The sequence below is a fragment of the Enoplosus armatus genome, chromosome 2 (genome assembly GCF_043641665.1).
Source record: "Enoplosus armatus isolate fEnoArm2 chromosome 2, fEnoArm2.hap1, whole genome shotgun sequence".
Classification (NCBI taxonomy): Eukaryota; Metazoa; Chordata; class Actinopteri; order Centrarchiformes; family Enoplosidae; genus Enoplosus; species Enoplosus armatus.
The window spans coordinates 22727894-22750789 of NC_092181.1; the positions used below are offsets into that span (position 1 = coordinate 22727894).

At 42.3% G+C, this 22896-nt stretch overlaps 2 protein-coding genes across 3 annotated transcripts in view; both read left to right on the top strand.

The window, feature by feature from the left end:
- The window catches only part of sdk1b (sidekick cell adhesion molecule 1b), a 204180-nt gene extending 192717 nt beyond the window's left edge, over positions 1 to 11463 (top strand). For both annotated transcript variants that reach the window (XM_070913440.1, XM_070913433.1), the window contains exons 36-46: positions 149 to 250; positions 1623 to 1738; positions 5685 to 5871; positions 5996 to 6133; positions 6226 to 6387; positions 6584 to 6709; positions 7275 to 7439; positions 7929 to 8066; positions 10062 to 10182; positions 10303 to 10432; positions 11158 to 11463. In XM_070913440.1, the coding sequence (XP_070769541.1) occupies positions 149 to 250; positions 1623 to 1738; positions 5685 to 5871; positions 5996 to 6133; positions 6226 to 6387; positions 6584 to 6709; positions 7275 to 7439; positions 7929 to 8066; positions 10062 to 10182; positions 10303 to 10432; positions 11158 to 11463 (1691 nt within the window). The remainder of the gene's footprint in view (positions 1 to 148; positions 251 to 1622; positions 1739 to 5684; positions 5872 to 5995; positions 6134 to 6225; positions 6388 to 6583; positions 6710 to 7274; positions 7440 to 7928; positions 8067 to 10061; positions 10183 to 10302; positions 10433 to 11157) is intronic.
- Positions 11464 to 17930: 6467 nt separating this feature from the next.
- Positions 17931 to 21059, top strand: LOC139290972 (zinc finger protein 420-like). The gene has a single exon (XM_070912824.1). The coding sequence runs from the start codon at positions 17931 to 17933 to the stop codon at positions 21057 to 21059; it is 3129 nt and encodes a 1042-aa protein (XP_070768925.1).
- Positions 21060 to 22896: the final 1837 nt, after the last annotated feature.

Below are 22896 nucleotides of genomic sequence, written 5' to 3' on the forward strand. Positions count from 1 at the left end.
TAAGTCATTTTAGATGGAACTGGGAAGTAAAGCTCCTGGGGTCTTTTTATGTTTTAGATTTAGTTGTAGTTATCTTGATAAGCGACAACTAACATGTATGTTTTAGATTTTTTATATTTGCGTGTTTTATATTTTTATTTCTTTGTAGAACTAAAGAAGTTCAAACGCTACCAGATTGTTATGACAAGCTACAATATCATCGGAGAGAGCCCACCCTCCACTCCAGTTGAGGTGTCTGTTGGAGAGGCAGGTAGGTGGAAACAGAAGGAAGCTTCTGGATTGTTCACAATTCTTTTATGAAGAAAGCAGAAAAGCAGTTTTATCGTTGAATGTTGTTTGTAAAGCTTTGCATTGTTGCAAGAGGGTTGCATTGTTGCACATAAAAGAACATTTATTTTGGAGCTGAATCTTTAGATCGTTCTTACATCAGTTACTGTGGGGATGAAGATCCTTCTTCAGTTAAATTATTCTTCTACTATACTATCTCAATATGTCATTTTTTAAGCTTGAAAGCACATTCTTAACCTTGGAAATATAGTATACAGTATAGTTTAAAAGACCAATCCCATCTCAAGGGCCACTTACTTGCTTTTTCAGAGCTTTCAGCCGTATCATACGGTATTCATCAGCAGATGGAGTTTGTTGTTATGGAGATGGATCTGTTCACATAAGAGCTCAGTGGCTGTCATGATTTCATCAATAGCACATCATCTGCTTTTGAAAACTGTGTGATATGGTTAAAACTTCTGGAAGAAGCTAGTAAGGGGACCTTGAGTTTTGTCTCTGTTTTGTCTGCTTTCTGTCACTCTTGTCCGGCCCGATGCTCGTGTCGCTCTCTTCTTCTCTTCTCTTTCTTTGCTTTGTCCCTTTCACACCTCCTGTCTCGCTCTTATTTCCCCTTGAGTGACACTGATGTTCTCTAATAGGGAGTGTGTGTGTGTGTGAGGGTGATGATGTGTGTGTGAAGGTGTGTGCGCGCATACATGTGGACACTGAATGTTGTCAAGAGCTGCACAAGGTCATCCATTTTGTAGTGATGGCCCAACCGCTGTTTAACTTTCACCAGAGAGTCAAACCATGGAATCACTTGACAGACAGGAGTGCAAATACATGTCTCTCTCACACTCACGTGCACGCACACACACACACTACAAGGCAGACACACTACAAGGCAGACAAACACACCAACAAGAGTGCAAGTGAACAGATTTGCACGTTATGATCGTAACACCCACACACCAATTTTGCAATTTCCCTCACAATCTCACTCTCAGATCAACGCTGCATCCGTATTCAAGGGGTGTGTGTAGTGTGTGTGCGTGTAGGCCATACATAGCACGTACAGACGAGTGAGAGGTGAGGATAAGCAGGGCAAGCGAGGGAGGAGGGGGCAGAAAAGGCTGGAGGGAGATGATGAAATGGGGTGATATGGCCTTTTCTCTAGCCTGAAGTGCACACTGCTGAGTGTTCATGCATATGTGTGGTACAGTGGAGTAACAAGGTACTGCCTTAGGCCCATTCTAATTGGAAGGGTGGAACATATCTTCCCTATTTCCCACTCTAACACACAGCTGCACACACACACTCAGCAACAGTCTAACGAAACACCTCTCCTTCTGCAGCTCCATCGGTGGCCCCTCAGTCTATCAGAGTGTCAGCTGTGTCTCCCTCCATCCTGGAAGTGACCTGGGACACACCTCCCCTTGAGACCCAGAATGGACTCATCCAAGGCTACAAGGTGACACGCAGAAAAACAAACGCGCATACACACAAAGAATTCCTTGTGGCGGACACATGCAAGACTGGAAAAAAAAAAAAGACCCAAACACACAAGACAGACACAGACATCTACAAGTGTCCATGTGACAGAAAAGCATGCAGCACTGTTTCTGTCTGTATTTAAAATGTCTCTCTTCTTGTCTTGGAGGGCTTTTGCTCTGCTGCACCTTCAAGTGTCCTATAGTGAAGAGAGAAAGAGAGAGAATTAAGTTAAAAGAAGAATCTGAATATCCTTTAATGGTTTCGATATCACTCCTCTGCCCGTCTCTCCCCCTCAACTCCCCTGTCCCACCCCCTCGCTCTTAGTACTTCAAACACAAGGTTATCTGTCCTGCTTTAGACACATTGATTTCTGCCAGAGTAGAGGGGGGAATGGAGAAGAAAGAAGGGAATGTAATATTTGCCGAGTGAAGGAATGAGATGAGCAAGTGATCCCTGTAGAATCCTGATTAGAGGAGAGGATCGGGGGAACAGGTTTAAACTACCAGAGACGGAGGGACACGGGGAGGGGAGTGCGAGGCAGAGGGGGTTAACGAGATTAAGACGAGAGAAATAGAGCAAAGAAAGAATGTTTAATTAATTTATAGGCTCTGACTTCAGTTAACACTCCTACTCTGTCAAGTCAAGCCATGTCAAGTCACTTTTATTTATATAGCCCAATATCACAAATCACTATTTGCCTCAAGGGGCTTTGCAATCTGTACAGCATAAAACACCCTCTGTCCTTAGACCCTGTTAGATGAGTAGCGGAGACGGCAGGTAGGACTGAAGGTAAACTTCATTGCAAGTGTATTTTTTGACAGTTGAAGTTTACTGAAATACTCTAGACTCTAGAGTATTTCAGTTTAACAAGCCCTCTAGAGTCTAGAGGGCTTGTTAAACACACTGAACATCATGGGTAAGGGGTAACAGGTCTTACCAAAATGTCCTGTCAAGTGGCATTGCTCACACACACCGAGTGTAAAAGGTTATCAAAGGTTAATCTGGCAATCTGGTTAATCTTGAACAAATCAGTCACTCATATTTTGAGTGAAGGATTTTCCTTGCAGTATCAACTTTTACAAATGTATTTTTCTTTATACTTATAATACAATTTTCAGTAGTCAGTCAAAAAGTCTGTAGTATCATCCATCATGCTATTCCTTCCAAAACATGTCAGTCACTTTTGATAAAAGTGCTACAGACACAAACAAAAAACCTGAAAATAATAAGATATTTCCTCCTTTTGCGAAACAAACATCCAGCTGCTGTTATTCATCGAGACTTAAGATCCTAAATCAACTTTTTAACAAAGAGAGAGTTGGAAAATCCATTTAAGGTTCTTGATGTTATCAAATCATAATCACATTCATTCACAACAACTTCAAATTGATTTTTAGACTAATCCTGATGGTCTCACACTCTTACCAAATACCAAAATAGATCCTCTTAACAACAGTAGAGTGGATTACAGAATGGCCTGGACTTTCTGCTAAACCATTAGAATACAGTTTCACAGGGAATGTTGCCTAAATGGGAACACCCCGTTTTATGCAGAGGGTATTTAGATTTTAAATAGTAGTATATGGATGAGTTATTCTGTATCTCATTATTATAAAAGCTTGTGGAAGGACAGAGATGGTATAATGCTGCCCTCAAGTGCTACTCACAGGCTGCTACTTCCAAGTTTGGAAGTTGTAAATATAGCTTATGGTGCTTTGTAGTGCTTTCTGTTAGGAATAATAACAAAATGGGCCCTTTTACAAAAAGTAGCTCTTGGCTGTTGTTTTACTTTATAAACCAAACTGCACAGAGGCAATTTATGTTGCAAGAAAAAAAACTGTTGAATATATGTAGCAGCTAAAATGTACACAAATAAAAACATGACATTGAATATTATTTACTTGAATAACCAAATAAAAACAATAACATAAATCCATTTTGCCATCAATTGCTGCCACAGATCTGAATACTAAAACCATTTTTTAAACATCCCTGCTCAATGTTTGATCATTAAAGATCTATTTATCGTATTATTGGTGCACACTGAACCCACGTGTATTATGATATTTTATAGAGGGTAGTATACAGTAATAGCAAGAAAACTAAGTGGCAACATTATACTGCTGCATGTTGTTGTAGGCTGATGTGACAAGATCGACCGACACAGCAGCTGTTATAGTACTCATATAGTACTATCATATAGTACTATCTGTATCTGTATAAACGCCTATAAAAGCCACAGTTTCATGATCTGATTTCGGTTTGAATGAGCTGAGGAACCATGTACAGCTGTTATAGTACTCATCATGAGAATGGCTTGTGTATAAAAGATGCTTTTTCTGATTCATTTCTAATCCATGAGGCTCAACCACCTCTGTAACCTTGCTGTTAGCTTACATCTGATATGGCTGTATGAGTGGGGAGAGTCAAGCCAGTTCCTATGTTAAACCAAGCCTTTTCTACTGGGCTCTCAGACATTAATAGATGGAAATATTCCCTCTACATTCAGCTGGGATTAAACGACATGCAGTGATTTGTAAAAGTACAGATTTAAAGCAAGTAGCTGTAGGCTTAAAGAATATTACAAAGGTATTACGCACCTGTCCAGTACCGTTAAAAGCAGCAGGCAAGCTGTTTTAATGCATCAAACAGATTTTGTTAGTGGATATGCATTTATATAGGCTGTTTACCGGCAAGATATCATACTCATTATATAAAGCCTGTTTCATTAAAAGTATGTGACCCAGACTACAATATAAAAGTCACAATTTCAGGATTTCTGGAATACTTTGTCTTTTCAAAGCAAGTTAAGTAACACATTTCTCAAATCACCACAATTTTTGAAACTTAACCAAGAGTGATAAATTGGTCTTTCTGAGGTGCCAAAAAGCCACAGAAATAACATTCCTCAATGATAACTAACACAGAGTGTGAACTTTAAACTTGCTTCATCATCACTTTGAATATGTTTTATTGAAAAAAGCAATTTTTGGCGTCATTAGATTGTGACATTCACACACTACGAGGTCTTAATATTGATCTCATCATACTGAGTACAATAATCAGGTGACCTTTTTTCTATCGAAGCTCACAGGGATTGACCAAAGTATCCCGTGTGTCTTCATTAATGTCATGAAAGTTAATGGTCACGTCTATGATTATTGGTTCCACATGAATATGGACAGAAAAAAAAGGCAGGTAGTGGCATGTAGGCCTACATCAGGTGTTGTATGATTGCAGAGTTGGTTGTGTGAGATTTAAAAATACTGAGCATTGATAATATAGCACCATATACACTAAGTGCACGTCTAATAATTACCTTGAACGACAGACTATGGCTGATATAAGGCATCCATGTCGGTTTGGTTTTCAGACATTTCTGTATTATTAGGTGGGATGTCGAAAATCAGTTTCCCAGCCATAATTATGACTTTGATGTTAACGTTAGCGCTGTTTACAAGTTGAAAACTGGTAATTACGACAACTCTGATAAGACATCAACACAGCATTATGCTTGCAACTGCCATTTCATGTCACTGAACACATGATGAAATTATGTATTTTAGGAGAATTTACGCTGAGCTTAGGTTTCACCAGGTAGTCTAAAGTTTAAAGTGGGTTTGAAAGAAGGAAAACATGTCTACTGTCCTTAGCTATGTTAAGATATTTTTGCATGAAACAGAAAGGAAATACACCTACTTTCCCCTTCTGCTAAACTGTCAACACCAAAACAAATCTCTCCATAACCAGTTTGTCCTGCTTGTAAAACAGCGCATGAGCACTTGTATAGTATGGATCAATTAAAGTAAATAATATATATAGTTGGCAGAAAGGAAGTGAGGGAGAGGAGAAAGCAGGAACAGTGGAGGTTGTTAGCAGAAAAACAGAGCCTGTGTTGTTGACAGTGTTTTCCTGTGTTGCAGATCCACTACTGGGAGAGGGACAAGCAGAACCAGAGTGAGAAGGTCAAGGTGATTTTTGTCCCGGACACCCGTGTGCACCTCACCAACCTGACCAGCTACACACCATACCTGGTCACTCTCACTGCCTTCAACACAGCTGGAGACGGTCCACCCAGTGACCCCCGGGGGACCCGCACCCTGCAGTCTGGTAGGTGACAGTTCAGATCCCTAAAACCAAATTAACAAGCATCATTTTATAGTCATTTTGATTTCCTTTATTCCTCTTATTTCTTATTTATTTATTTATTGGTCATCCTCCCTGTGTCCCGCAGCTCCCAGCCAGCCCAGCTACCTGTCCTTCTCCGAGGTGACAGGAGGAAGTGTCAATGTGTCCTGGGGAGCTCCACTCACTCCTAATGGACAGCTGGAGGGCTACAGGGTCATCTACCAGCCCACTGCTCCTGTACAAGGTATGCACACACATGCTTTATACACACACACAAATACATGTTGAGGAGGACGCTGACACTTCATTTCATTTAAATTGTCCGTGTGAGAGCAGGAGTGAGTAAAGTGGTGACGGTGGATGTGAGGGGCAGCTGGCAGCGATGGCTGAAGGTTCGAGACCTGATCAAAGGAGCGACGTACACGTTCAGTCTTCAAGCTCTCACGGTCAGCTATGGCCCACCCATACAAGCAAACATCAGTGCTCAGCCTGTGCAAGGTAGGTGTTTGTGTGTGAGTTAGTGTCTCTGCTATTGATCATGTCTGTATTGTTACATTTACGACATTAAACTAACAAACTAACTGGCGATTATGCTAAAGGTTTGGGTTAGTTTTCAGGAAATTAAAGTACATCAACACAGTGTCCTCCTAAGTGACAAAAACAAATATCTGTGTGTCCCTCTCTGACTCTCCAGGCTCACCTGGGTCACCTGTGGAAATGTCCATCACCAAGACGTCCTCTGCGCTCACCATCCACTGGTCAGAGGGAGACAGCGGCGCAGCGCCTGTCACTGGATACGTCATCGAGGCTCGTCCCTCAGGTACGCCACACACAGGTCAACCTCTAATTTACCTGACACGCACCTTTTCATCACCAGTTCTTTTCATGAATCAAGAAGGAGGTTAAGTACTACCCTGCACTAAACCTCGCTGAGCGCAGCTTTCACCAGATTCATTAAGACCTGCTGTGCAAATCAAGTCAGCAGCAATTTTCTAATATAAAAAGATTATCAGCGGTGTAATACAGGAAGGGAACGTCAGTGGCAAGCTGTTTGAACACGGCTCTGGTATTATTCTGCTACTCATAATAATGGAAATACCCCTTTTATTAATAGTAATAACAGTAATCATCATTACCACATTATCATCACCATTATCATTTTAAATGTAATTTGCCAATTTATAATTTCCTGTAATCACATTCTGGCATTTTAAAGGGAATAATTGTCAAATGAAGCACCCTCTCTCTTGTCTTTGTCTGCCCGTCCATCAAACTGTGACAAAACCTGCCTCTCTCTCTCTCTCTCTCTCTCTCTCTCTGTCTCTTCCTCTCTCTCTTTCTCTCTCACTCTCTCTCTCTCTCTCTCCATCCCTCCCTCTCTGCAGATGAAGGAGTGTGGGATTCCTTCATCAGACTCCTCCCTCCCAGCAGCAGGTCCGTTTCAGTGCCGCTAGAGCGCCTGAGGTCGGGGATCAGCTACGAGTTCAGAGTCATCGCTGTTAATCGCTATGGCTACGGACAGCCAAGTACACCCTCGGCTGCTCTCGCTGGTAAACACTCACACATACTGCTGGAGATTAGGCTAATGAACAAATCCAAGGAGATCCTACTTGTTTGCTTTGGATTTGACTGAAGTCAGTTGGAAACATTGTAGGAAGTTACTGTGATCGCTTTGTGTCTGCTGCCATCTAGAGGCAGAGTCACGCAACTACAACTGTGCAAATTGAAAACTTAAACAAATTGTGCAAACAGAAAACATGAAAGCATGTCTCCATTGTGTTTCCCAAATAACACCAAATTCAGATATTTATCAATAAATTAAACAATTACTGAAATCATCCAGACATTTAGTGAACTTCCTCCCTTCCAATCATCTGAAATGTTATTCAAAGAGTCAGTCCTCTAAAAGTATCATTTACAGACTTTGAGGAATGTTTTTTGGTCCTGTGAGACAAATTATAGCTTTGTTAATAAAAGTTAATATCTCCTTCATTGGTGTTCCTCCTTCACTCTCCCTCCGTTCTTCTCCCTGTCTGCAGCGCTGTCGGAGCGTCCGTTCTATGAGGAGTGGTGGTTCCTGCTTGTCATGGCTCTGGTAGGGCTCATCCTCATTCTGGTCCTGGTCTTCACACTGCTGCTGCATGGACACAGCACCAAGTACAAGGCCTGCGGCACAGGTCTGTGGCTCCGATCATCTTGCTCTACTGTAATGCTTTATGGGGCGACCCAGTGGTGACATTCATTCACATGTGTGGCAACCTGGAGATTGTCGTACAACAAAGATGCATTTTTCCACTCCTCAGTCACACTTCCACTGCCCCAGACACCGTCAACACGCTACTGATTTATTACAATGTACTCCGCTTGTGATTCTACAAAGTTGACTTGTACTGTGTTCACTCGCACTGTTTGTAGAGCAAAATTGCCTCTAGCAGTCTTGTTCCTTCAGGACCGCTGCCATCTGTAAGGGCCGTATGAGAGAGGAAAACAAGGTCAGCCTTGTTCCTTCAGTGAAAACAGCACCCTGAAGCATCTCAGCAAAAATTATCTCCCTGAAGCCCTGCTGTCATTTCTGTAGGTTTTTTGAATTTGGCTTTAGATTAATGCTAAAATTAAGCTTTTTAATTAACACTAGTCTTAGTATTAATTTAGGTCACGCAAGCAATTTAAAAATGTACAACTTAAAACTTAAACTTACATAAAACTAGACTGGCCAATCCAAAGAGAGATGTAGTTTAACTGGAACAAGAGTGACTGCTTGAACTGTAACATGTTGTAAGAACAGAAGTTTGAGACGTACTTGAGTTTAATTTCCAAAACTTACAACATCCATTTATCAGCTACTTACTGTATTAGGTCTCACAATATTTGCATGGAATGGTTCTCATTTCTGGTATTTTAACTGAAGCCCTGTTGAGATCACATTCACTCCTGCGTTTAGAGATCCCACAGGAAAAAAATGCCAACTCACTTCCCAGTTGTTCATACTCAAACCTGGACTGCTCTGTTGTATTTTAGCTCGCACCACCTCCACAGGGTCAGTCAGGGAGCTCAGCAGCCTGGAGCTGGAGTCTTACTCAAGGATGCTTTCTAACATGGACTGAAGGACAAACTCCCTCCTCATTATGACAAACAAAATCTTACTTTGTCTGATGTGTTTCCCAGTTACTCTTCTAAAGCTTCGGTTCTTCATGTTGAGGCTTTTCTTCCTGTTTTCATCTGAGTTTCATCTCCTCTCATGCTCCCTGTGATGTTCTCAGTTGTGGGCGCAGCTGTGCTTTTACAGTCACTTTGTGTGTGTGTGTGTGTGCATGCCAACATCTGTAATACTAAGTTAGCCCTGACAAGAAAAGGTTACATCAGGACAGCTGTTAATCTGAGTTGCCATGGAAACCTTGCCACAACCTCTGGGCAGTGGAGCGATCAAACAGAGTGAGGGAGGGGCTGGAGGACGGGGGCAGGACGGGATGGGCAACAGCAAATTAAGTTTTTGACATTGTGGCCTTTATTGCTCCATTTTATATGGTTATTGGTCATGTCAATTTTATTCATAGAGCCCAATATCACAAATCACAATTTGCCTCAAGGGTCTTCACAATCTGTACAGCAAACAACACCCTCTGTCCTTAAACCCACGATTCAAATGAGGAAAATCTCCCCCAAAAGAAACTAAGTAGGATCTGAGCCACGGCACCTCCTCTCCTGGAAAGAGGACAGGCCACACAAACACAGAGGAGGACAACAGCATTCACACAGACACACAGAGGGAAGGAGAGCCATGAAAACCAGGGAGAGAGGGAGAGAAGGGGAGAGGCTGAATCTGGATGAGGCAATGACACAATGACAGGCAGGAGAGAGAGGTCCCAGGACAGCCGATGGTCCAGCACAGAGAAGCCTCAGTGCGGGGGGGGGGCTGCACAGCTTGGCAGCTATTGGTGGATAAATAATGAAGGTATTCTGTGTGTTATTCCCTGAGTGCCAAATGATGCATCCTAGTTTCATCTGCTTCTTATTCTCAGGCCTGAGAGGTAGCTGAATACACAATGAATAAAAGATTATTGCACATAATCAATTTCTCAAAAAAGTCTCATCCGCTGCTCTTATACGATCTGCTTTGAATTTCAGTATTTATCTGAACTAATTCCATTTGGTTCCATCTTATTTTCCTCCAGGGAAGCACATGTCCACGGTGGAGGAGTCAGTAACGCTGGACAACGGAGGTTTCACTGCTCTGGAGCTCAACAGCAGAACGCTCAACACCAAGAACTCCTTCTTGAAGAAGAACGGGACCAGGTGTGCACTCACTCACTCATTCACACACACACACACACACACACCTTCCTTGGTTCGTTCAAGTTATTCGATTTTTTTAGATGTTACATTTATTGTCAATATGTGTGCGCGTGCGTCCAGGTCTCCTCCCAGGCCCAGTCCAGGTGGTCTTCACTACTCTGACGAGGACATCTGTAACAACTATAACGGAGCTGTGCTCACTGAGAGCACCACACTCACAGAGAAACCCACTGAGGTCTCTGAGTCAGAGGTACCTCTCTCTCTCTCTCTCTCTGTTTATCTGTCTCTTTCTCTCTCAAATTCAGAGGTTTTATAGTCCTGATAGATAAGAAGCCTGTGTTGCCTTGTAGTTGAGTAGTTAAAGCGCGTACCATGTAACTGTGGCGATAGTCCGTCTGTGCTGTTGCCTATTGAATAAAAGCAAAGATGCCAAAAACGCACACATCACAAATATTAGCGGCATCAATCAACAAATAATCACGGAAAGACCAGCATGCAGTGGATTCAAACCGAGGATGCTGCAGTCGTTGGTCAGCGCCCAAAAATGTGTTCAATTATGATTAAAAGATTCATCACAAAAAAACCAACGTCAAACCCGCCCACCATTTTCACGTCACTGTGAAAGAGTATTAATTGGCAATATGTTTGATAGAAAGTTCTTTGAAAGTAGAAATTGAGTTCTTTGTCAGCATGCGGCCTTGCTTGTGGAAGAAGGTGAATGTGAAAAATAAGGAGAAGCTTCAATGTGCTGAATTGGCCAACGGGCAGCAGATAATGGCTTAGAAGAAGTATACATGTAATCTCTGTCTCTGTATCTCTGCCTCTACTGTCAAATAAAGGCAAAAATGACATAATCCAAACACAACCACAGTGAATGGTCAGCCACAGATGCTTTAGACCTTCACGTCAACACTAAAAAGTGTCTCTTTCTGACAAACTGTCACGAGCTAACCCGCGCTGTGTGTTTGTGTCCAGTTAACGGACAGCGACTATGAGGACGAGCAGCCCAAACACTCCTTCGTCAACCACTACATGAGCGACCCCACCTACTACAACTCCTGGAAGCGGCAGCCCAAAGGCCTCAAAGGGATCGGCACTCCTTTTGGCTATGAGGAGTGCGCCGCTGCAGACACAGAGCCCTACTACCAGACCGTGGTCACCCAGCACAGCACAGGCGGTGCGTACACACCCACGGGGCAGCCTGCGCACACACACGTCAACCCCAACACCAACCCGCCGGGGTCACGCACCCCTGTGACGGGATTCTCCTCATTCGTTTGACTCTAGAGACAAAAATCTGCACAAAATGATACACACACACGTACACAAAATGAAGGAGGGGTTGTGTGTTTGGACTAAAGGAGACAGAGCCGGCGGGTTCGGAGGAGAGGGGAGGACAAGATGAGGAGACGTGGGACGGACTGGTGACGAAACAGCCCTTCATGCCCCAAAGAACTAAACCTACACTTCTCACTCGTCTTCTCCCCTCGTTCACAAAGATCCTCACTGTGTCGACGAGTGTGTGTGTCGCTCTCCTACTCTTTTACGCCTCTGTGTCACTGTGCTTACACACACAGTTACTGTTCTCGTTTCCACACACACATTCACACCGGTGTATATCACCAGATGTCCATGCCTATTCTAGAGACTCTCCGACGGGAGCTAAGAGCGATGACTACATTCGAGGAGCGAATTCGACCTCGAACTGGTGGAACCTGGGATTTCTGCACAACGCTTCTTCTCTGTTTTCTGTATTTACACATAAGTGCACAAATACACACACCTGCACTCGCTGATGCGCCATTTCAGCATCTCCCACTGGGAGAGAGGAACTTCAAGGTTGAGGAGAATTATTAAAAGACGGCACGGAAGGGAGCAGTTTTTGTTGGCAGACTGGTTCATGTACACAAACACAGAGCTGTCAGCTTTAAGATACCACCACGCAGAGGAAAATAAAAAAAATTACAATCAATAATCACAGTTTTTGAACTTGATACAAGGCAGCGAGCGTGGGCAGGGTTTTTCAGAATTGAAGGCACTCTCAGTGAGAGTGTTGTGTGGTTTCTGAAAACGATAAGTGATGTTTGGGGTTTGGGTTGGAATATATGAAAACCATGTTTTTTACCGTCTACTGCCTGTTGTCAGCGCCCCTTATACCGCAGCCTCCCAAGCCATAATGCTTGCACTGAGCCGAACCCCACACATGTCATCCTCTAATTCTGTTGAGATTTTATTTTTTACAAGTTTGAGTGTGTGTGTGTGTGTGTGTGTGTGTGTGTGTGTGTGTGTGTGTGTGTGTGTTTGAGTGTGACACGTGTGCATACAAGCATGTGTGTATAAATGGCTTTATGCTCATTTAGAAGCCTGTTCATCCGTCTCTGTTGTTCACTGCTAAGCAAAGCGTGCCATTGTATGTATGTTTGTATTTTTAAGATGGATTTTGTACAGGGAAACCCTTTTTACTTGTGTGCTGTTGTATGTAGTTCGGCCACGTTTGTGTAACTCAAAGCAAATAGTGAAACAGCACTGGAACGGTTCCTCAGCTACACTGAACGATGAGAGGGGAGGAAGGAGGAGAGGTGGAGGAGGAGACGGAGTCAAGATCGTTGAAGTAGAATCATGAAGAAATAAGCTGCGGTAAATGAGTGTGGAACAAGATTACAGGATATTTTAGAGAATCATTCTTGTTCAAATTGAGTGTGATTAAACTTTGAATCATAAGGCCCCACTATCTGTACCTTGGCCTCAACCCCAGCAGCCAGGATGACACACAAGTACTTTACCTCTCTTCAAGTGCAAACAAAAATCATCTGTAAGTTTTTGCCCATGTATAATTTAAAGATTGTCCTCCCTCCCAGCCAGCCAGCAGCCTCCCTCACGCTTGTTTTAAGTCCCATACAGTGTGTGAATAAATGGTCATTGTTTAACAGTGTGTCTTTGTGGTCTGTTTTAGTACTGGGAGAGTGAACATGTCTCTTTGGATTATCCCCTACATTACATTAACTGAATTAAAGATGTGCCTTAACATTTTGTAACTGCCCTGAACTGAACTGTCTCACTGAACTCTCTTAATCGGGCCTGTGAGGATTGTTCGTGTCTTTTATTAAAGTGGTAAAAGGAGGGAAGGACCAGAGCGTTATCAGTTGTTGTCTATTAATTATTATCTTTCAGTATTTCAATGTTCTGCTCAGTGTGTGATACTTTCCCCTGAATAAAGTGGTGCATTCGAGGAAACTGATGCCAGCAGGTAGTTGAATTATTAAACAGTTATGTAAGAGATCATTCAGCAGAGGCAAAGTGCATTCACTACAGCTGAGATGGACACCTTCAAACCGCCATATGTTATCAGATAAAAGGTTAGTTCACTCATTTACCCACAGTGCTATGCAGCCATGCAGACAGTTTTGGCTTTATTTGTCCATGTTTTGAGATGTTTGAGATTTCGGCCTCCACTCCAATACAATGGATGTAAATGGAGTTTCATTTGTGGTGCTGAAAGTATTCAAAAGAGATGGTGAAAAATTCAACAGTACATGTGGGTCTCTCCAGAATCAATCATTCACTTTAATTGTCCCTAAAGGGTAATCAGTTGTGCAGCAGTGAAACAGACGCACAAGAAGCACATAAATACAAAAGAGAAATGAGTAAAAACAGAGTACCCGAGTTAAAACTGTTTAAAAATACGTTAAATTGTGAATGAACTTTTAAAATCATAAAATATTCCTGAGCCTTTAAAATATGGAGCATATTATGGACATGAAGAGTATCTCATCAGAAACACACGGCTCTCACTGGAGAAGACTGTCACAGTGCGCAGCTCACAGTCGAAGCCTCCAAATGCTGAACGAAACTTAAGCTTTATTAATATGGTTGTTTTTATATATATATATATATTCAGACACGGCCCTTTTTGTTTCACCTCCAATTCCTGGTAAATACTTAATATGTGGCTTGAGTCTCTAATAACTGACACACTAATTATCTGAGCAATCATTCACAAATGGAAGTCATCAGTGCAATTGTAATTAAATGTTATGTAACGTGATTATATTACCGGTAATCACATCTCATTAGTTTCAGTCTACCTATTTAAACCTTGTTATGCCGCTGTCACAGCCCAGGCTCAGTGAGCTAGACAAAGACCACACAAGTTTTAAAGTAATTTAAACAATGTTTTGATTGAAACTAAGACAAAGGCAAAGTAATAAATGAATCTGTATTCCGCAAGTCAGTGGTGGATGCAAAGCTGAACGTATGTGTGGTGTTGTAAAGGCAAAACCAAGGGGTAAACCAAACCAAAAGGCTAGATGATGATGGTCACAGAGAGAGACACAGAACGAGGAGGCAGCCTGAACAACCTAGGCCCAGCCTGCCCAGGTGAAAGACATGAAATTGGATGGCTCTACCTGCAGACAACCTGAAAGGGAAGAACACAAAACAACAGGAGCCCTCACAGCCACCCGTAAACAAGTGTGGCGTGTTACTGGGGCAACAAGATTTACCCTCCTGAAACCTCGATGATGTGATGTGAAACTTCACACTTAATACTTTTTAACACCACTACATTTCAGATTTACATCTTCAGACCCCTGTTAATTTATTCGACAGTTATAGTAATAACTGTAGTTACTTTGCTGTAATGAGCATAAAATGCAATGCATTGTTTCACAATCCATTAAAATACCCAGTAACGTATATAAAAATATATATTTAAATGACAGCAGCTCTACTTCAAGCAGCAGCAATATGAAAATGCTGTGGACAATTTAATGCATCCATAATGATAATCTAATAATATAATATCTAAAAATATAACACTGACAGGGACCGTTCTGCTGCATAATGACCCAATGAGTACTTTTACTTTTGAAGTACATTTTGCTGATAAAACCTTTACTTGAATTCACATGTAATAGAGTATTTCAACATTAAGACTTGTTAATTAATAACAATTCATTAATATAAAGTAATATGACCAGTGGTGGAATGGCACTAAGTACATTTACACAAGTACTTGAGTATTTCCATTTTATGCTACTTTACACTTTTACTGCACTACATTTTCAGGCAAATATTGTACTCTTTACTACATTTTACAGCTGTAGTTTCTTGTTACTTTGTAGATTAAGATGTATTTATTTTTAACTATGAGCATATAAAGTATGAAATATAAACTACCCAAAAGTATTTAAAGTAGCTACAATTAGCTCCACCTTGACATTAAAATGCTGTTTACACATTAATGGTCAGTAATAATAATCCAATAATGTAATATATGCAATAGTAAAACCCTAACAGGCGCAATTATGCCTACGTAATGGGATACTTTTACTTTTGATATTTTAAGTATATTTTAATACTTCTGTACTTATACTTGAGACAAAGCTCAGTCTTGTAATGGAGTATATTTTTCTCCGCCATTGAATACAAGAGGTTTTGTTTTAATGTCATGTATCTCCCAGCCTGCAGGGGGCGCTGTGGTGCGGTGAAGCGGTGAAGTAGACCCCGGGGAACTGTTGTGGTGTCCGGTAGAAGGACTGTCAGCATGGCGGATATGTTTTTCACTTTATACTTTGCTTTTCAGTGTTTTGGTGTAATATTGAAACGGTAATTGTCAGTCATTTCAACCGCAGCGCTGCAGTGAGCTGTGTGTTCAGATACTAACGGCTGTTCTCACTCAGCACGGCTCTGAGCTGATGCAGCCGTTACACCGCTCGCTGTCTGTCGGTCTGTCTGTCTGCGCACGTCGTGACTTGTGACCCAGTTTGGTTTGGTGAGTTTTCGTCTCCTCCTCCTCGATTATTGCTTAATACGCATCTCACTACTCCTTGTGTCTTCGGTGGTTGTGTTCTGTATCGATACACACCGAGTCACTGTCAGTCTGGCGGACGGCTGCGTCTCAGACTGACCGGTTATATGGTGAAATACGACCGTTAGAAACCGTTGACACATGAATGCGGGGGTTTGTGTAGCTTGTGGTGGACTCAGTGAGGAGTGAGTTTACAGTGATCTTATTGCAGTTTATGGTATTTTCTTACAGTTGGCAGGGACGGGGCTAGAGACACAAGGCCCCCCAGACAACACCTCAACAGCCGCTGTGAAATAAAAAAAAAACCCATCGTTAATCCCTGACAAGCCCAGGGGCCCCTTGAAGGCCCTCTATCCCCCATGACAGGCCCCCAGTCACTACAGGCTCAGCTGTTAATCTCTCAGAAATTCAGTGGTGAAAGTGCTCAGATCATGTACTCAAGAAAAAGTGCCAACACCGCAATGTATAAATACTCAATTACAAGTAAAAATCACATGTCTTAAAATGGGACTTGGTGAAAGTATATTAGTATTATCAGCGAAATGTACTTTAAGTATCAAAAGTAAAAGTTACTGATGCATCAACACATATGTAGCATTTAAATGATGTAGCTGATCAAGGTGGAGCTACTTTTACAACACTAATGCCCTCTACAAGAAGGGCCAGAGCCGTCTCTATTTTCTGAGGCGGCTGAGGTCCTTCAACATCTGCCGGACTATGCTGAGGATGTTTTATGTGCCTGTGGTGGCCAGTGCTATCCTCTATGCTGTTGCATGCTGGGGCAGCAGGCTGAGGGTGGCGGACTCCAACAGACTGAATAAACTGATGAGGAGGATGCTGTCCAAGCTGCGGGTCATCTTGGACAATGTCTCACATCCTCTTCATGACGTACTGGTCAGGCAAAAGAGCACCTTTAGTGGGAGACTCATTCCTCCCAAATGTACAACAGAGCGGCACAGGAAATCATTCCTGCCTGTGGCCATCAAACTGTTCAGCTCCTCCCGCTGAGTGCCAGACACTCAGAAGAAACAGACTGGAAATCTACATATGCTACCTCACTATTACTTATTCTTAAATGACAGTGCAATACATACATATATACATACATATATATATACATTGCTGTTGTATATATATTTTACTTTTATTTTTCACTTAAATATTGTAACTGTGTATATTTTTATTTTCTATTTCTTTTTCTTATATTTTGTACATACTTTTATTTCTAAATTTATGATGCTTTCTAATCTTGAATGGGAGCACCGGTACTGTACAATTTCCCCCCGGGGATCAATAAAGTATTTCTGATTCTGATTCTGATTCTGATTAACTACTCCATATATAGTTTAGCCCAGTGGTTCCCAACCTAGCAGTCGGGGCCCTCATCCTCAGAACCCTCACAACATTTGATTGACATGATTTTATATGTTAGAAAAGAAGGGAAACAAAGAACTGATACACAATTTTGTTTTCCGTTTTTGGACTATTCTCCCATCTTTGCTTTTTTTTGTGTGAGAGAGACTTTTATCTCTGTGGTCCTCCAACAATAATTCAAAATATATATAAAGTTTAGAATACCAATTTGGACGTTGATTACCATGGCAACGGTTGAATTGGAAATAAGTATTAGTGGCAGGCATAGAAAGGAGGGACAAAAGCAGCCAAGTTGTTCTTTACCAAGAACATGTGTGTATGTCTGTTTTTTAGTTTCTGGTGCTCAAATGAAAAAGCAACTGAGTGTATATTTCAGTATATTTCAGTGCAACAGAAGAAATAAACTTGTGTTTGTTTCTTTCACAGTTTTCCTGGACTGACCTGAGTGAAATGAAACATCAGGAGCCTGAACACGGACCAAAGAGGGTGACATCTTAATACTCTTACTTGAGTCAAAGAAGAAATAAAATAAGCCTCAGTTCAGAAAACACCACCACAACTAACAATGGGTGAAGTGACTATAGAAGTAGATGAGGAGGTGACGAAACAGGACTTCTCCTTGGTGCCACTCCCAGAGCCTCTACTGATAATCCTGTCCCCACCTCCACCTTTCTTACCTGTCCCTGGTGAGCCGCCCATGTTTTGGCATAAGTGGCTTAAAGCTTTTGAACACTACGTTGAAGCGCTCGGTGAAAACGAGCTCATTGACTCCAGTAAGTGTGTGCTCTTACAGAACTGCCTTGGCCCAGAGGGCCAGCGTATCGTCACAACTCTGATCCCGGGTGAAACCACATACGCTGCAGCCATCTCAGCTCTGACGATTTACTTCACCTCTGATCGCACCTCTCAGATGTACCGCCTTAAATTTCACCAGAGGGCTCAGATGCCTGGAGAGACTGTAGATCAGTTTGTGTCTGTGTTAGAAGAACTGCTGAGGCCTTGCAACTATGGAGACTTACAAGACAAACTTATCCTGGATCAGCTGATTGAGAAAACAAACTGCCCACAACTCAAAGAGAGGCTGCTGTTGGAAAGGGAAACTCTGACCTTGGACAAGGCATTGGTTATCGGGAAAGAGGTTGAATCTGCTGTAAATGAACTGTTTGGTATTCACGAGGTCAGTGTGGACATTGGAGACTATTTAGACCCTCCTGTTCAAAGAAAGGCCAAAAGAGGACGTCCTCGGCGTGGGGAGAGAAGGGCAAAAAATAAAACAAAACCACGCTTTACTAAAAACCCAACAAGGTCATTAAGATACAAAGATAATTACTATTACAGTAATGATAAGCTATATTATAGTGATAATGATGAAGATAAGTCTAAGATTGCTGATGAGACTAATCTGGCTTGTGATAAAGTTGGTAAGGATGATGATGGGGCCTTATTATCACAGAGGATGGAAGAGGAAGGCTGCGACAAAGCCAGTGATGGCGTGGATGAAGATGAAGACTTCGTCATGTCATCGAATAAGCCTAAAGGCCCCTACTGTCCCATCTGTATTGACAAGCCCTTCAGAGATGCAAACAAACTCGCCAGACACATGAGGACGCACACAAAGGAGAAACCGTTCATCTGCCCCATGTGTGCTATGACCTTCAGCCAGTCCTATCACATGACCCGACACATGAGAAACCAGCACGGTGCAGGCCCACATGTCTGCTCCACATGTGGGGAAAGTTTAGGAAGCTTTGCAGAACTGCAAAGTCACAAGAGGACGCACAAGTCGCAAGTTCTGTCATGTCCCGACTGTCATGAAAAATTCACTAACAACGGTGCGTTTCTTAGTCATACCATGTCACACGGCAAAGACCAGTCTACCCAGACAGAGGGACAGAGTTCCCAGCAAAATGAGGACATGAAAAACCAAGAAATAATCAAACCATGTAACAAAGATAATCATGAGGGTGATAATTGCAGTGATAATGTTGCTGAGAGTGATGCAGACTCTGGTAATGATGATTCTCAGGATAAAGGATCGGAAGTTAGCGTTAAGACTGAGGATAAAGACATTGATGAAGCTAAATCTCAAGATGGAGGCAGTCAGAAAGAAAAAGTGGCCTCCAAGACTAAAACAAAAGGCCACTACTGCCCCATCTGTGTCGGCAGGCGCTTCAGAGGGCCAAACAAACTCGCCAGACACATGAGGACGCACACAAAAGAGAAACCGTTCAGCTGCCCGGTCTGCGCTATGACCTTCAGCCAGTCCTACCACATGACCCGACACCTGAGGCACCAGCACGGCTTGGGCCAGTACATCTGCTCTAAATGTGGGAAAAATGTAGGTAGCTGGCTGGAACTGAAAGCCCACAAGAGGACTCATGCAGTTGAAGGTCTGACATGTCTTGCATGTGATAAACAGTTCAAGGAGAAGGCTGCACTTGTGAGTCATCTTAAATTACACAAGAAGGTCCAGACCAACCCTCGAAGCCTCATCTGCGGTGATTGCGGCAAAGTATTTGGTCGACTGTATCATTTGAAAAGGCACATAGTGACCCATCGCAAAGCAACAAATGGCGAGTGTTACACATGCCCTGATTGTCAGAAGAATTTTGCCTTTCCAGAAGACCTCAACAAACACCTGGAGATTCATGTGAAAGAAAACAATGGGACTTGTCCGAAATGTGACGAAACCTTCAGTAGTCCAGAAGAACTGGAAGCGCACATGGGGGTTCATGAGAAGTCTTATATCTGCAACACCTGTGGGAAGAAGTTTAAGGTCGAGTACGCGCTGAAGAAGCATGAGCAAGGCCACCAAGATGAACAGTATTATTGTTCGTTGTGCCGCAAACGCTTCATCAAGCTGTCTCACTACAAGAGGCACATAATGGTCCACGACAGACGGGAATCCAGATGTCCACACTGTGACAGCGTCTTTCTACAGCTAACAGCTTTGAAGTATCACCTGCGGACTCATACAGAAGAAAGACCGTACCAGTGCACCTGTTGTATTGAGACCTTTGAGGAGAAGGAAGATCTAGAGCAACACTGCCTCAAACACAGGAAATTCAAGCGGCAGAGGCCGTACTCGTGCACTCGGTGTGATTTCGCCTTCTGTACACTAATTGAGCTGACAGAACACATGAGCTCACACGAGGGAGAGCAGCCACTGAACTGCTCAGTCTGTGGCAGGACTTTCCTGAACAAGAATAAGCTGGAGAAGCACCTAAGCATCCACACGGGGGAGAGACCTCACCTCTGCTCCATCTGCGGCAACGGCTTCCCCTCGGCCGCCAGCCTTAAGTTACACATCCACATCCACACCGGAGAGAAACCCTTCCAGTGTTCGCAGTGCAGCAAAAGTTTCAGGTCGTCCAGTGGGCTGCGCCTGCACAGCCGACAGCACATGGAGGTGCGGCCCAGCTACGAGTGTCCCGAGTGCGGCAGGACTTACGGTCGCATGACGGAGCTGAAGATGCACCAGCGCTATCACACGGGGGATAAACCGTATGCTTGCACCTGCTGCAACAAACGCTTTATTAGCAAAGATAAGCTGAATGTTCACATGAGGATACACACTGGGGAGAGGCCGTACTCCTGCCCCCACTGTGGACAGACATTTACACAGACTGGGGACAGAAACCGACACATCAGTAAATACCACTACTCAGATACTGTGGAAGCAGAACCCCAGTGAAGCTTCGGTTGTTGCTTTTGAGTGATCGTACCAGTGGTTTTGCATGTTTGTAGGGGTCGGTAGCATTAAGAATCGGTTGACTTTCACATTTTTCTCATTGTTAGAGAAAGTATAAGAAACCAAAATATGTTGAAAGCTAACTTAGGCAGACTTAGGCTGCCATGAACACTAAATATGTCATAAATGATGAGGTTATGTGACTGTTTTTTGGTAAAATAAAGAAGAATATAGATTCTCTCTTGTAGAATAATAAGAATAAAAAGAATAAAATCCAAAACACCTCCACAAAGTAAGGCCTTAAAATGATCAATCAACCAATGTTCAATCAGCACTTCTCTGACAGTATCAACGAACATTAAACATTTCAAGTTTTACAAGGACTATTTATTGCTAGGGCTGGGAAACATACTTATCAATACCTTACTTTAAGGGATATTAACACACATTACAAAAACCTTCGTTTAACAAGCAGTCATTGCATAAATGAAATAGTAAAAACTGACAAATTGAGTTAAAGGGGGGTACGAGTGTAACTGTTATTGGATTGTACAGGGGTTTCTGTTTTTATGCTCACTATATAAGTGTTACAGATTGGAAATGATCATTCTGTCTTGTTTCTCAACCTTCAACTGTTCAACATTTAGACTTGTTTAATAGCTTTTTGCAAATTTTACTGATGTAAACAAACATTTACAGATTCATAACATTTCCATTTGAATGGTATGGATTGTGCTTTTAAAGGCGTTCTGATATCCAAGACTCAACACTCAGTGGTCAAACAGCAACCTTTTCAGTGCAGAAAACTACATTAGGATTTTCATGACTTCATGTTTGCTGGGTTTGATTTTACGAAAACACCTCATGAATGCAGAACTTTTTGTTGGTGTACTTTTACGTAATGGCGAGTGGGCTAAAACATGCAAAACCACTGATTTCTCTGTGCAGTATAAGCCTTCACTGTTACCATCCAAACAGTTTGTTACTGCTGCGCTGTTTTCTCTAAGCTTCATACCTGAACCTTCTTCTATATTACTACATTACCCCTTCATACAAAAGCTCTGCATGAGGACTTGGTCCTTGTAGCTCATCCCTGTCACCCCTGTGCCTGAGGCGCACTCCCCATACAGCACTTTCTCATTCAAGCTCCCTGTCTTACCAACAAATTCGCACGAGTGGCATGCGAATGGTTCTTTCGCATCCAGAGCTTTTGTGTTTCACAGTTTGCCTTGTAGATTGGGCAGAGACACACACCTCTCACCCATGTCTGTGGCTACAAACTGGATATAATCATGGTCACGCAAATGACAGTAAAAGATTTCAGAGATCATGTTGCAATACTTTTGTCCTCCTCGCCACAGTATGTGTGGTCATGATATTATGTTTGTTTCGTTTCACTTTCTGAAGTATTTTTGTTTAGGCTCCTCTGTAACCAAGCATTTTGTAACTGTTTAGAAAAGTGCCATAAAAATAAAACTATTATTCACTCTGCTAGCACATGTAAGGAGGTTTATGTACAATGTTTGTAAAAGGTAAACATGTAAGCTGCATCATTTTAGTCAGTGAGTCAAGTGAGAATCCATCAGGTGTAAATAGAAATGAATGAATGTGTCTCCTTATAAACCTCCAAATCATATCTATAAAGCTAGTTACTCAAAGCTACGTCAGTGGTTGAGTACCATGACACGAAATTGTCTTTTATAGATGTGTGTTGTCGCTCAGGGGCTGTTTTATGATGAAGCAGGATTAAAATCCAATCACATAAAGTTTATGGGTATCAGTTATATTATTGCCAAAGCTAAATTACACGCTATTGAATACAACAAACATGCTCATTTTC

Coding starts and splice junctions, on each gene's coding strand:
- LOC139290972 (XM_070912824.1), top strand. CDS start 17,931: ATGGGTGAAGTGACTATAGAAGTAGATGAGGAGGTGACGAAACAGGAC.